Genomic DNA, 15,404 nt, shown 5'->3' on the forward strand with positions numbered 1-15,404 from the left:
GAGAGTTGTGATGGAGTCCCACCAGTCACTTCCCTGCAGCAGCAAATACTGTTCAAAGTTAAACAATATTTGCTGTTGTAACAAGAGTGGCAGCATCGCTGCACAACTGGCTGATGGGTGGGCGGGGGTGATGGTGGCAGTGCATCATGGGGGTGATGGGGGGGGCAAGCTACCAAGTCTCCTACGGTGTCAGGGTTGCATTCTGGAATTCTGCTGTTCAAAACTACATGTATTTTTAGACATTTGACAGCTCTCAAGATTTGCCTAGTATTTTTGAAAGGGCTGCCAGCTAAGCCTCTGTCTATCTTTGCTCCAGTTCATCAAGAGTTTTGGGGGGTTTGTGGGTGGAAATGAACATATAAACCCAACAGAAAAGTATGAAAGGAAAGGAAGGGATCTATGTAAGGGAGAGGAATGGACACTGTTTGATTATGCCAGATGTGTGAACTACAATCTGGAATCGATTTGGCTGGCTGGCAAGCAGCATATTGTTTGTTGACTAGTCTACTCTTCCTATAAATTAATATGATGAATTCACCTTGTTCTTGGTGCTTAATCCCTTCAGGGTTGCAACATGCTGTTTCAAGTAAATTAAGGTACATTCCTATGCATGGTTAAACAGAAAAGGTCCTCCAACTCCCAGCATTCCCCAGCCAACTATGGGGAATGCTGAGAGTTGGGAGACTTTTTTCTGTCTAAACATGCATAGGATTTCACCTTTAGTTATCAGCATCTCTGCAAGGAAGGATGCCCAGTATTGCTTTGGCTAACCAACCATGTAGAACATAAAGGGCAGGGCATTGAGGGCTCTGCACATTCTGGGATTCAGCAGTTGCACTACACAGGCTCAGAAATTTGGGCATTCTGAGAACTTTAGCTTTCATGTAAGGAAGTAGATGGCTTGTCCTTAAGGTTGCAGAGATAGGTCTGAAAATATGTGAGCAAAGCAAGGTGAAATCTCAGAACCAGGATTCTAAATGGCCAGGTACTGTATTGTGACAAATATTTGCCCCAGAAGCCTAGCATCTTCAAGACTCCTGCACCAACCTGCATAATAGATTACCTTGTAAATATTTATCATTGAAGATTTTGGCCTCTACCGCTCTCATAAGTGTATCTTGCTCATAAGTTTATAACTTTTATTATATGAAGTTTGAATCAGTTTGATTTTAGCAAGGTGCTCTGACAGAAGCTTTGTGCTGACGTGCTGTAACTTCTCTAAGCTCGCTGACATGAGAAAAGTAAGGTAGAATATTTTCCCAACTAAGCTCAGGAAAACAAGGTTTCCTGCCTGCAGTCAGGAAACATGCACATTAGATAAGAAGGAAAAATAACTGCTTACTGTACTATTGTTCATATGTTTGCTTATGGCATAAATGAGTTAAGATGACAGGAAATATTGTAAGAAGTAAGACACTTGGGATGAAAATAGTCCAGTATCATAAACCTATGGAATAAAACCGGGTGGCATTCTGTTTGGAAGGAAATACATTACTCTCAAAATCATAGCTGGGAACTTTGGGGAAAATAACAACTCATCATTACAAGAAAATTCCATATCTCTTGGAGATATTGAACACAGAAGTGTGCAAAATATGTGCTCGACTACTGATATATAGTTGGCTCAGAATTGGCCTGTGGAGTGGTGCCTCTCCTAACTGTTGCCCTGGGAATTATATCAACCAGGGAATTTGGATGGGGGCACAACAACTCAAAATCTAACTTGCTCCCAAGATAACTTGCAGTGTTTTTATCAAGAAATAGTACTGACTGTTTTTTTTAATACTGTCATGTAGGCTGCTGTTTCAACATTAGTTCCGGATTATGAAAGATACAATATGACAAGCAATATATTTTATTGGCTCAACCTCTGCTGGTTTAGGAATAGGCAAGATTTTGAGTTAGAGAAAACGCTTCATCATATTGAGACACTGTAGATTTTGACTGGGCATATTTTGAAAGTATAATTGGCTAAGAGTTTCTGTTTGTTCTTTCCTAGTGTAAGCCATTTTTATCTGGTTTCTTTCAACAATCCATTTAGGATCTGATGCTTTAAATTCTGCTTGTTGCCCCTATTGCTGGCAAAGAAGCCCAGATGAGATAATTTCACTAACAATAGCTTCATTATCATGCCAGCTGCTGTTATTTTATGGGCTTCCCTCTCCCCTCCAAATATGCCCCTTTTTGTTAATCTTTTTGGTTTTAATGACTTTTTTTTTTTAATGGATGTTATTTGAAATGCAGTGACTCAGTTGCATAAAATTTGCAATTCTGGCCAAAGGTAACTTTCGGATTGTCTGGAGGTGAGAAGAGTTCTAGGAACCACCCTCAAAACTATGCAGAGCCAGGCCATTTTCTGGAAATAAATTCTTCAGAAATAGCCTTACTGAACAACCTCTAGAAATCTACAGAATGTAAGTAATTTCACTTTGGGAGGCCAGATGGGATTAACCAGCAGTGTCAAACGTATTTCAGCCCAAGGCCTGGATCCAATTTCTGGGGGCCACATTCCAGTGGCAGGCAGGACCAAAGGCAAAAAGATGAGGCTAAAATACCAAACATACAAACAAACCAACCAACAAACAAAAAACATCCCACCCCATCATGTTTTAGCTTACAGCCCTTACTGCCATTTGCTAAGACTTAGGAGAGGCATTTCAAACATTTTAGAATGGGGCAAAACTGTGCAAATGCTGGGAAACAACCAAACCAACAGCAGTGAAGGGGAAGGGGGTGGACCCAGGGGAAGCAGGTGGGGCCAACCCCAGAGGTCCAGATTGGGACCCTTAGGTGGGCTGGATTTGGCCCATGGACCTGAGGGTCAACACCCCTGCTATTAACAATATAGAGCAGGGATCAGCAATTGGAGGCCAAACTAGCTCTCTGAAGGGTATCGTCTGTCTGGCACACACATACCCCAGATGCAAAAAATAGGTGTATGGAGGGAGTGGTGGCTGTGGCCGTAGGTCTTGTTTGCACACCATTTGGGGGAACTGGAACACCTTCCATCCCCTCCTCAAATTAGACTTGCAGGAAAATGTGTCACTGACTAAGAATGTGTGGTCACTGAGCACAAGTTTATAGATGTATGAAGGCAGGAACACACAAACTAAGGTGATGGTCAAGAGGAATGTGTGGATATCAAATGTAGACTGCCAAGTGGGCTAGATTGGGACAGAACTACATGAATCACCCTGTGCTCCTTGGAGGAAGGTTGGGATAACCATGTGATTTATTATCACACTGTGAGATAAACAAAACCTACTGTTCATTTTGAGACAGAAAAGTGATTTTTCATGGGTTTGGTCCAGACTTAGTCATACTTGGAGTAGACCCAGTGAAATCAATGGGTTAGTTGTGACTAATGTAAGATTTACTGAAATCAATGGACGACTCTATGACTAAGTCTGGATCCAGCCCAATAATTTCTTTGTTAGATCCTATCTTGGTAATACACAAAAACACCTATACATATATGCTTAATCCTTTAGGCCCAGTGGTTAAAGCTTGTTTATATAAACTAATCAATTTGAGCTTGAATGGATTAATCCACCAATTAAATTGATTAAAATGTGTAGCCCTCCACCAGTCTGTCTTACTGAGCCAGTATGACATGACACCCCAAAGTGGGTTAGGCAAATTCCTGGAGGAGAAATCTATGGCTACTAGGCTTGATGGCTATGTGCTACCTCCAGTACCAGAAGCGGTGGGCCTATGTACACCAGTTGCTGGGAACACAGACAGGAGGGTGCTGTTGCACTCAGGTCCTGCTTGTGGGTTTCCTGTGGGTAGCTGGTTGCCCATGGTATGAACAGAATGCTGGACTAGATGGGTCCTTGGTCTGATCCAGAATGGCTCTTCTCATGTTCTTATTTTCTGACATAGCCCCCAAGTGGTGCCTCACCATTTCTCTAGTGCCCACACCCTGCTCCTTATTTGAAGTTAGCCCTGCACACAGCACCCTACTCTTTTGACAGGGCAACTTCCTTCCCCTTCTCTCACTTTTAAACCATTCTTTCAGTACGATCCCACCTCCTTTTCCTCCCAATTTGGGCATATTGATTGATTGATTGCATTTATATCCCGCCTTTTTTTCCTCCAAGGAACCCAAGGCAGCATACATAATCCTCCCCCTCTCCATTTTATCCTCACAACAACAACCCTGTGAGGTAGGTTGGGCTGAGAGTCTGTGACTGGCCCAAAGTCACCCAGTGAGATTCCATGGCAGAGTGGGGACTAGGACCTGGATCTCCTGGCTTGTAGTCCAACACCGTAACCACTACACCATACTGGCTCTCTATCATGACAATGTAGCAGACTGTGCTTGATGTAAGACTGGAGGAGAAGGCTATCAATGACTACTAGTCCTGATGGCTATGTGCTGCCTACAGTACCAGAGGCAGTATGCCTTGATACACCAGTTGCTGGGGAACATGGGCAGGAGGGTGCTGTTGCACTCATGTCCTGCTTGTGGGTTCCTGGTCGGCAGCTGGTTGGCCACTGTGTGAACAGAATGCTGGACTAGATGGACCCTTGGTCTGATCCAGCAGGGCTCTTCTTATGTTCTTAATGGTGGTTCCCCATCCTAACACTTTTTCTCTGACATGGTCTCTCATTTGACTGGACCTTAAAGCTGAAATCTTATGCACATTTACCTCGGAGTCAGCTCCATTAAACACAATGGGACTTACATCTAAGTAAACTTGCATAGGATGGCACTGCCCTACCTTTTAAAGAAATAAATCTAATTTTAAAATGCCTTGATCCTTCCTTCCTTCCTTCCTTCCTTCCTTCCTTCCTTCCTTCCTTCCTTCCCAAGAAGTTCAGCAAATTAGGATGGTTGGTTTGTCCAGTTTAGGATGAAAATAAAAGCGTGGTGTGAGATTATCCAGAATCCCTTCAATATGATTACAGACAGGAGATATCTTCTCCCCTGAATAAAGTAATTTCCAAGCACTTTATGCCTCTAACTTAATAAAACCAAAGACAGATGTGCACAAATCAGTTGGCAGCAGCTGAATCTAAAGGGAACTTGGCATTTTATTCAATCTATTATGCACAGGATCTTGAACAGGCATACAAGCTTGTCCCTAGTTGGGCAGCCTTCATTCTGCCAGTGTTACATGGAGTTTTTCTAATAATGATCCTTGAAGGGTTTTTTTGTGGGGACAAAATAAGAGGCTAGATACTGGCAAAATAAGGGGGGAAACATCCATTTGCACTTCTCCCACTGTGTGAAACAGCATGCTGGACTGGAGCTTCTGATCTAGCAAGGCTCTTCTTAATTGCCATCTTCAGACTCTTAAATGATGGATCTTGTCTCTCCTAGGTAAGTGTAAAGATAAGGCAGATATTATACGGTATGAAATATTTACAGCAGCCATGCTTCCTGGCAGTTGTTAAAATTGGATCCCCTGTCACTTTGAATCACATCCATCTTTCTCAGGTTTACATCAGAGGGATCTATACACAAGAAATGAAGGGTGTTTCTGTACTTGATACCTTTTTTCTAGGGCAGATTGAACATTGGCTTTGGAACGGGGAGAGGCACCCTCGTGACCTTTGCTGTAGGCAAAATGTCTTGGGCTGGCCATGAGCTGGAGATGCCAGGAATTAAAACCTTATATGCGCAGAACATGCACTCTGAAACTGAAGTGTACTCACTTCTACAGAGCTATACTTAATACTAGCTTATATACATGTTAGATATATCTACATAAATAAAAAAGCAAAGGGCTGGATACGCCTGATCTCATCTGATCTTGTAAGCTAAGCAAGGTCAGCCCTGGTTAGTACTTGGATGGGAGACTGCCTGGGAATCAGGCTTCCTGCATTAAGCAGGGGTTGGAGTCAATGGCCTTGTAGGCCCCTTCCAACCTTATGATTTTATGAGATCTATGATGTCAATCTAGTTATTTTGCAATAACATAAAAAGTAATTATCATGATTTCAATTTGTGCCTAATTGTGATGTCCTCCCACTCCCAGCTCATGATGACCATCCATTCTATTTGCTTCTTCAATTTCTAATGTATCAGCGGTGATTTTATATGTTTTTGGCAACCTGCAGTTTGTTGATAATGATGAGTGGTCGTGCTCCTTGCCCATTCATGTCTCATTCTGATTGTTTACTTCAGATGGCATAGGAGTAACTATTTTCTAACTATTTGTCTGATGTTCTCTTCAGGTCATGTTGCTCCAGATTGGGCTTAGCTCCCTCACCACAGGGCAGGATGACAGAAACATAGATTCAGTGATGGAGGGAGCAATCCTATGGCAGCTAGTCAGCAGCTAGACAACCATAGGATATCTTGTTTTCCGGGAACTGACCTTGGAACCCACGCTCCAAGGTCAGTTCCTGGAGAACCGACATCCCCCCACTTCCATGCTGCCTCCAAGGCAGCGTGGAACAGCCCTGTCCTCCACACTTGCAAGAGGAGTGTGGAACGGCTGAAAAGGGGCGTGTCTGGGGAGCTTTCTGGGGTGGGGAGGGCAGAAATGCCTGTATGACACATCCTATGTGTCGTACAGCAGCCTCCTTCCCTGCTCCGTGCTCCTGCAGCTAGACAGCCGCAATCAGCTGTCTAGCCGAAAATGCAGGGTAGGAGGAGTGTGGAGGGAATGATCCCCTCCGTCCTCTCCTGCCCAGCTTTGGATAGCCTATCTGGATAGGATTGCACCCTTAGCTTTATTCAAAGGTGGATCAGATGACACAGATCACACTTCAGTAGCACTTAATCTTAGAAGTTACAAATCAGTTAGCTCAAGAGCTAATGGCTCATGGCTTGGATTAGGGAGCAGCCCAGAAGCAAGTACATATTCACAGTCAGAAACTGAACTCTTAACATTAGGGGGGTTCAAAGCACTTCGAGATCCAGATTTATTATTTATTATTGGCATTTTATTAAAAATATTTCTTGGTTGCCTTTCAAGTCAGAAACCCTCCCAAGGCGGCATACAGCAATAAAACACATAAAACCAGTATGATATTAAGATCAATAAAAGCACAATAAAAACAGTAAGAAAACAATAAAAGCAACAACAAAAACAGCAATAAAAACAGCAACAAAACCAGCAATAAGAACGGCAGTCATGTTAGGAGAAGTCCAGAGTAAAATAATATGGAGCATGGCGGAACCCCAATGGCAACTTATTCCAGAGTTGTGGGGCCACTGCAGAGAAAGCCCTCTCATGTGTGGTCACCCACCTAACTTCTCCCACAGACTGGAAAATGAGAAGGGCCTCTCTTGCTGATCTTAAAGTGCAAGAAGACTGATACGGGTGAAGACAGTCCTTCAAGTGATTTGGTCCCAAACCATTTAACGGTCAAAACCAACATTTAAATTGGGCTTTGAAACACACTGGCAATCACTGCAGCTGGCACAGTATAGGCATTATATGATTGAATCAAATCACCCCCACCAACACTTGGCTGGCTGCAGTCTGCACCAGCTGAAGTTTCTGAACCATCTTCAAAGGCAGCCCCACGTACAGCACATTACAGTAGTCCAGCCTGGACATCACTAGTGCATGGATAGCTAAGGCGAGGTCCATCCTCTCCTGACAGGGCCGCAGCTGGCATACCAGCCTAAGCTGGTAAAACGGACTCCAGGACACTGCAGCCACCTGGACTTCCCCAGTTAGCGCAGAATCCAGGATAACTTTGGTCTTTCGGGGGGAGGGGTGCAAGCCTATGCAAGACCAGTTGTAAACCTCCATCCAGACTAGTTGGCTTCCTAACCTACAGTTCCTCTGTCTTCTCTGGATTAAGTTTCAGGTTGTTTAACCTCATCCACCCCAAAACAGCTTCCAGACACTGGTTCATGAGTTCAACAGCCTCCCTGGGATGGGTAGTTGGAAACGAGAGGTAGAGCTGAGTATCATCCACATACTGATTATGCTTTAGCCCAAACCTCCTGATGACTTCCTCCAGTGGTTCCATGTAGATATTAAAAAGCATGGGGGACAGGATGAAACCTTGCGGCACTAAACAGGCTAATGGGCATGGGGTGGAAAAAAAGTCCCCCAGCACCACTTTCAGAGACTGCTCCACCACTTTTAAACCATGCTTCCCAAGCCCAGTCCTGATAAATAATCCAGAAAGATGCCATGGTTGATGGTATCAAAAGCCACTGAGAGGTCCAGAAGAACCAACAGGGTTGCACTACCCGCATCCATTCCCTGATGTAAGTCATCAACCAGGGTGATTAGGGCTGTTTCTGTCCCATAACCAGGTCTGAAATGGATCTAAATAATCAGTATCATCCAACACCACTTGAAATTGTGAGGCTACCACATGTTCCCGCACCTTGCCCAAGAATGGCAATTTGATACTGGGCAGTAGTTATCCAAAACCATAGGGTCTAGATTTGGTTTCTTCAACAAGGGCCTCATCAGCGCTTCTTTCAAAGCTGTGGGGACCTCGCTGTCCCTCAGATGTCCAGATATCCAGCCCAGCTCTGGCAGATTTCACAAGTCAGGATGGGCAAGGATGTAAAGGGCAAGCAGTAGGCCTCAGTCCTCCAAGGTTCACAATAACAGGCTATGGTTCACAGTTCAAGAGGAGTTATTACTAGAGTACCATGCAAAAAAATAGAGATGTCCCCAAAGCAGGCTCTCCATGTTCAGGAGCCCCGAGCAGGTTTATGGTCAAGAATAGTTACAGTCAGGCAGAGTTTGGTCTTGGGGTAGATCCTTTGACAGGATTGGTACATGGCAGGCGGCCAAGCTGAAGTAAGTAAAAGGGTTCAATAATAAACTAGGCCAGAGAGCCCTAGGCAATGGAAACAGTCCCAAATGCAAGATTTCCACGCACAGAAGCCTCCACCTGACTCAGGTTCAAGGATACAGGAATAAGTTATGACAAGGCAGAATCCCATTGTATTGGGAACTGTTCCATATTTCAGGATCTCACACTGCTGGGGTCCAAGTCGAACTGGGTCCAGGGATTCAGGAATTAACTAGACAAGAAGGAGTCCCAAGCACCAGAGAGATTTTCCCCTCAGAGCTTCTACTGAAAAGGGCCCCTGGCAGATCTTTGGTTCAGGGGACAGGCCTAAAATCAGACGAGGCTAGAAACACATGCACACTGGTAGAGATCAGGTCCAACAACAAAGCCTGCACTAGAAATCTGTAACGTACAGGTGTCAAAGCAAAACAACAGTCTTAAAAGTCACTAATAGGGCAGACCAGAAGGCTTTCTGGGCAAAGACAAAGGTACTTGGTTCATGGCAAACAATAATCCATGGTCTATGAAAAGACCAACATTATATTCCACAGCAGGTTTTAACAACACAAGGTTCAGCAGAAAAAGGTGAGAGAGAGAGAGAGAGAGAGAGAGAGAATCATTAGTCGAATAGATGGGAAGTTCAGTCAGTAAGTGTAACAAGCAGTAAAAACAGAGCAGCTTTCCCTGACAGGGAACCAGATAAAGTCCCAAATTCCTTGTGTAGCATTAGTTGCCAGTTTGGAGTTTTCTGGCTACAAGGTTCTCTGGAAGCACGAACAGAACAGATGGAAAGTGTTCAGTAAGAAAAACCAGTGCAGGTGAAGAAGGGTTGTAGGCAATAAAAGACGTTGGCACCACATTTCTGCTGGTGTATCAGCTTATAAACAGGGGACTGGTTACTGAGCCCATTAATAATGACTTCTGACAAGTAAGTCTGACCCATAGGCAATTAACAAGTCAAACCATGGTGTTTCAGCTCTTTGCCCTTGGGCAGATGCTGAGAGCTGAAAAATCCCCTCTAAACATCCCCCCCCCCCAACTTGTTTCCCATGGATGGAAGGTCTCTCGTAATAAGTCAGAAATCACCTCAAGGCTGAAATGCAGCTGTTTGACAAGGCATACTTACTCTTTGAGATTGTATCCCTCTTTTCACCCATAATTAGCTGAGAGGTTAAACAGTGATACACTGTCATGGCAGCCACCTTCCCACAGCTATACTGGACTTTACATTATGCTTTTTAAAACCGAAGCAAACTTCAGGGGCACAGGGCCTACTACGACAGGACAGATCCTGACAATGTTCAGCCTGCTGTTCTTGATGAGGAACTTGTATGAATGAACTGTCAGATTAATTGTTTAGATGCTCGCACTGCTTCATAAGCACAAGCACATCTGCTGATTAAAAGAAGATGGATATAATTGCGGCTGATGTAGAATTCTCATCGACTCATTTCCAAATAGTTACCTTGTAATTAAGTGTTTCATTAGAAGCAGCCAAGGAAGGCATAAAATACAACCCAACATAAAACATTGGTTCAGAAATATAATAATGGCAACCCACCAGTTTTGCAGTTCTCAACACAGGATTTTTTTTTAAAGAAGAACCAAATTAACCTCCTGACACTAAGAACTGCAGGCATCAGTTCAGTTGTTGAAAAAGGGTATCTCAAGGGCAGCACATCTTGACTCTGGTTGTCTGGATGGTAATGGAATTAATTGGCTAACAGGAGCAGAGATCATTTCAGCCTGATGAACTCCAGAGGTTATGCAGTAGTATGATGGCCGGGTGATGTATGTCTGGAATTCAGATGTACCCACTAAGAAACCTGCATGCTTGAGTCTGTTTGTGCACATTCAAGGAAGTTCTGCCCTTGATATTTTTGTTTGTTTGTTTGTTTGTTTGTTTGTTTGTTTTAAAGAGGGAGCATACACAGTGGTACAGCACCTGCTGTGCATGCAGAAGGTCTAGGTTTCAGTCTTTGGTCTTTCCAGTTAAAAGGATCAGGCCCCAACCGAAGAGATGAGGTGACCACTATCAATCTACCATAAACCAGACTAGTACAATGTGCTGCAAACACAAAACAAGAGCTAGAAATATGTGGAAATCCAGTAACTCAAGCACATGATCTTATCCATAGACAGCACATCAAGTCACAAGAGGTGTAACAACATACATATATGAGGGATATTATCTTTCTGAGTTTGTGTGTGTGTGAGTTAATCTTCACAGAGTAATGGGTTAAATACTGAGACACTAAGATAATAGTAATTATATAGGCTGGGCCTAGGGATGTATGAGAAATTCATTTCAGTTTGTTTTTTATTAGGATTTACCCCGTTCACACCTCCTAGGCTGAACACAGACTCGAACTCAGTCCATGGTCAAAGTCCATACATTTCCAAGCTTGCAATGTGATGCGCAGACCAAAAGCAAAGTGTTTGACAGCGTGCATACATTTGAAAAATGTGCATGAAAAAAATGCATGCATTTGAAAAATGTGCACAAACACACTTTAATTAATAGACGAATGCGTACATTTCAAAGACGTGTACAGTTGTTATATACGCTTGGGAATATATGCATGAATTTTCATGCGAAAAGGATAAAACAAAGATTGCGATCTGATATGGACATGAGATGGAACGTGCTTCAAGAGAGCCAGTGTGGTGTAGTGGCTAGAGTGTTGGACTGGGACTCGGGAGATCTGGGTTCTTGTCCCCACTCAGCCATGAAGCTCACTGGGTGACTTTGGGCCAGTCAGTGACTCTCAGCCTAACCTACCACACAGGGTTGTTGTTGCGAGGATAAAAGGGAGAGGAGGAGGACCACGTAAGCCACCTTGGATTCCTTGCAAGAGGAAAAAAATGCAAGATACAGATGTAATAATAAATAAATATAGATAAATACATAAGGTGGAATTTGGAAGACTTCGAGCTTGAGTTTTGCTTGTATGCACATACCTAGCTGGGCCTACCCTTTAAAATAACTAGTTAAGCTGGCCCCACCTGGGTCCACCCTGAGTTCCACCCCTGGATCAGATAGCAGGTGATGGAAAGGGCACTGGAGAATGACTACCAGCCAGGATAAACAATACTGGGCTAGGTTAGATGGACAATGGTCTGCCCTCATATAAACTAGCTTCCTATGAAGATCTTCGTGCAGACCAGTAGTCAGATAATCAGTTCTGTTTATATCCTGCCCCTGAACATGTTACCAGGGCAGCCTACAAAAAGTCAAAATTACACTGAAAGAAAACAGGGACATTAACACAAGAAGGTTCAAACCACATAATATACAAGTGGTATAAAAGAAGTCAGTGGAATTAAAACAAACACCAGGCAGCACACAAGTAAAGTACAGACATTTTAAAAATCTGGGGAAATAAAAAGGTCTTTGCCTGGCACCAAAATGACATCGAGGTCTGTGGGACAAGCATTCCACAGGCATGGTACTGTCACTGTGTGGGCTATTGCCCCTGTAGCCGTGCATCTTACCTCAGATGACGGAGGCACCCAAACAGGGCCTTCACTGAATAACTGAAGCATATGGGCACACACATGTGGAGACCAGCTGTCCTTCATGTGCCAAGCCCCATTTCCATATAGCCTCCAGTCATGAGGTCGGCACAAGAGGGATCTGGAGCAGCTGCTTTGCATGCAGAAGGTCTCAGGCTCAATCCCCGCAGCTCCAGATAGGACTAGAAAACAACCTCAGGAAAGATTGTGCCAAAAAAAATGTGTTTGGTGAATTGCCCTTAATTTGGAATGAGTTGGAAATACAGCTGCTAACAGGTCTGGGCATTATAATCACATTATGCCTGTTTTTCACAAACTGCACAGGTTCACGGTTTGCTTCCAGGCTCAATTCAAATTGCTGGTTCTGACTTTTAAAGCCCTTCATGGCTAGGGTAGCTTGCATTAGCATGCTAAAACTCTTCAGTCTGTTGCAAGGAGGCAAGTACACATGTCTGGCAAACTCAGGCATAACCATACATTGTACCTAAATGGCACTTTAACAGCTCGATGAACAAGCCAATAAGAGTAGACAAGTCTAACACAACTTATCTTTTCTTTTTCTTTACATCAAGGTGTGCATTGTACAGAAGAGAGATACAGAGAAGATGTATGCCATGAAGTACATGAACAAGCAGCAGTGCATTGAAAGAGATGAGGTTCGGAACGTGTTCAGAGAACTGGAGATCCTGCAGGAAATTGAGCATGTCTTCTTGGTGAATCTCTGGTGAATCTCTTCTTTTCTGATATAATTTGAAGATGTGGGGCTCTATTCCACTGATTGGCAAGCTGACACTCCTACCAGGAACCATGTGCTCTATCCAGTGGTGGCTTTGCCTTAGCAGCAAGTACTTCTGCTCATGCAACCTGTTTTTGCTGATTCCCCCCCTACACACACACACACACACACACACACACACACACACACACCATATTCCATTCCGCTCCAAAACATCCCCCAACTTTCAGGGGCACATTGACAGGGGAGCTTAAATATGGATGCCTCAACTAGGGATGTGTGAACTCACCCCCGTCTGGGTTCTCCAGGCGCTCGCCCAGCCCCTGCCCCCGATTGCCGGTCCCCGGACTGCACTCAAGCCCCTCTCATGCTCGGTGAGCAGCCCACACTCACCCCAGCAGCCTTGTTTATTTATTAAATGTATTAATCCCCCATCTGGCTGGTCACCCAGCCACTCTGGGCGATGTACAAGCATATAATAAAACAGTTTAAAACAATAAAATTCTACAATAAAAACATTTTCTAAAATACCCTAACCCACCCCAAATGCCTGCCTGAACAACCATGTTTTTAATGCATGGCAGAAGCTCATTAAAGAGGGGGCATGGCGTAGTTCCCTAGGGAGGGAGTTCCACAGAGTGCGGGCCACCACAGAAAAGGCCCTCTCCCTCGTCCCCACCAGTCTAGCTGTCCTGGCTGATGGGACAGAGAGAAGGCCATCCGAGGCTGATCTTGTTAAGCAGCCTGTCTGGTGTTGCTGGAGGCGCTCCTTAAGATAGGCTGGGCCGGAACCATATAGGTTTTTAAAGGTCAAAACCAACACCTTGAATTTGGCCCAGAAAACAATTGGTAACCAGTGCAACTCCTTCAGCACTGGAGTGATGTGATCTCACCGGTGGCTGCCTTTAATCAGGCGAGCCACCGCGTTCTGTACCAGCTGCAGCTTCCGAACCGTCTTCAAGGGTAACCCCACGTAGAACGCATTATAGTAGTCTAAACAAGAGGAGACCAGGGCATGTACTACCGATGGGAGCAGATGGTCAGGAAGGAAGGGGTGCAGCCACTGTATAAGATGGAGTTGATACAGCGCTGTCCGGCTCACAGCTGACACCTGAGCCTCCATGGATAGCTGGGAGTCCAAAATGACTCCCAGGCTGTGGACCTGGTCTTTCAAGGGTAGCTGTACCCCATTCAACACCAGGTCAACATCCCCCAGCCTCCTCTTGTCTCCCACCAAAAGTACCTCGGTCTTGTCAGCGTTCAGCTTATTCCTCCCCATCTAGCCACTCACTGTCTCCAAACATTTGGACAGGGATTCTACAGCCAACCTTGGTGAACATTTGAATGAGAGGTAGAGCTGTGTGTCATCTGCATATTGATGACACCGCACTCCAAACCTCGTGATGATAGCCCCCAGCGGCTTCACATAGATGTTAAATAGCATCGGGGAGAGGATGGAACCCTGTGGCACCCCACAAGTGAGTGGCCATGGGTCCGAAATCTCCTCTCCCAGTGCTCCCCTCTGGTATCTGCCGGAGAGGAAGGACTGGAACCACCACAATACAGTGTCTCCAATGCCGCAATACAGTGTCTCCAGGCGGTCCAGGAGGATACCGTGGTCAACGGTATCAAAAGCCACTGAGAGGTCGAGGAGAACAAGGAAGGAGCCTTCACCACTACCCAGAGCCCTCCTCATATCATCCACCAAGGCGACCAAGGCCGTTTCTGTCCCATGCCCAAGCCTGAAACCTGACTGAAATGGGTCTAGATAATCAGTTTCTTCCAAGTGTGCCTTCAACTGCATCGCCACCACCTGCTCAATCACCTTGCCCAGAAATGGCAGATTCGAGACTGGGCGAAAGTTGTTCAGAACTTGGGGATCCAAGGAGGGCTTCTTTAAGAGCAGTCTTATCACTGCCTCCTTGATGGCATCACTCCCTCCTCAAGGGAGGTGTTCACCACCACCCTGATCCCCTCACCCAGTCTCTCTCTGCAGCCCATAATGAGCCAAGATGGGCAAGGATCAAGTAAGCAGGTGGCCGGCCTTACAGATGAAAGCACCTTGTCCACTTCATCAGAAGGAAGAAGCTGGAACTGATCCCACAAAACCGGTTTGCCACAAGCCGCCTCTTGCTTACTAACTGTATCCACGGCACATGGAGTAACACTCCTAATCCAATCAATTTTATCTGCAAAGTGCCTTGCCAAGGTCTCACAGGAGGCCTTAGAATGCTCCAGCGGTTCCGGAGCCACTGGACCGACCAGGCTCCGGACCACTTGGAACAGCCTCCTGGGACACCACTCTGCAGACACGATAGAGGCAGCATAATATTCCTATTTTGCTGCCTTCACCACCACGTGATAGGCTGAAGATACAGCTCTAGCCTGTGTCTGATTGTCTTTGGAGCGAGACTTCTGCCACCGG

The 15,404-nt window shown here is 45.0% G+C and overlaps 1 protein-coding gene across 1 annotated transcript in view; it reads left to right on the forward strand.

Annotated features, from left to right (window-relative positions):
- Nucleotides 1-15,404, forward strand: part of STK32C (serine/threonine kinase 32C) — a 173,658-nt gene that overhangs the window by 133,145 nt on the left and 25,109 nt on the right. The window contains exon 3 of the mRNA XM_084841935.1: nt 12,816-12,967. Within this exon, the coding sequence (XP_084698061.1) occupies nt 12,816-12,967 (152 nt within the window). The remainder of the gene's footprint in view (nt 1-12,815; nt 12,968-15,404) is intronic.

This window comes from Heloderma suspectum, chromosome 3, assembly GCF_057233095.1.
Source record: "Heloderma suspectum isolate Gila_16-S chromosome 3, 16-S_ref, whole genome shotgun sequence".
In the NCBI taxonomy this organism is placed as follows: Eukaryota; Metazoa; Chordata; class Lepidosauria; order Squamata; family Helodermatidae; genus Heloderma; species Heloderma suspectum.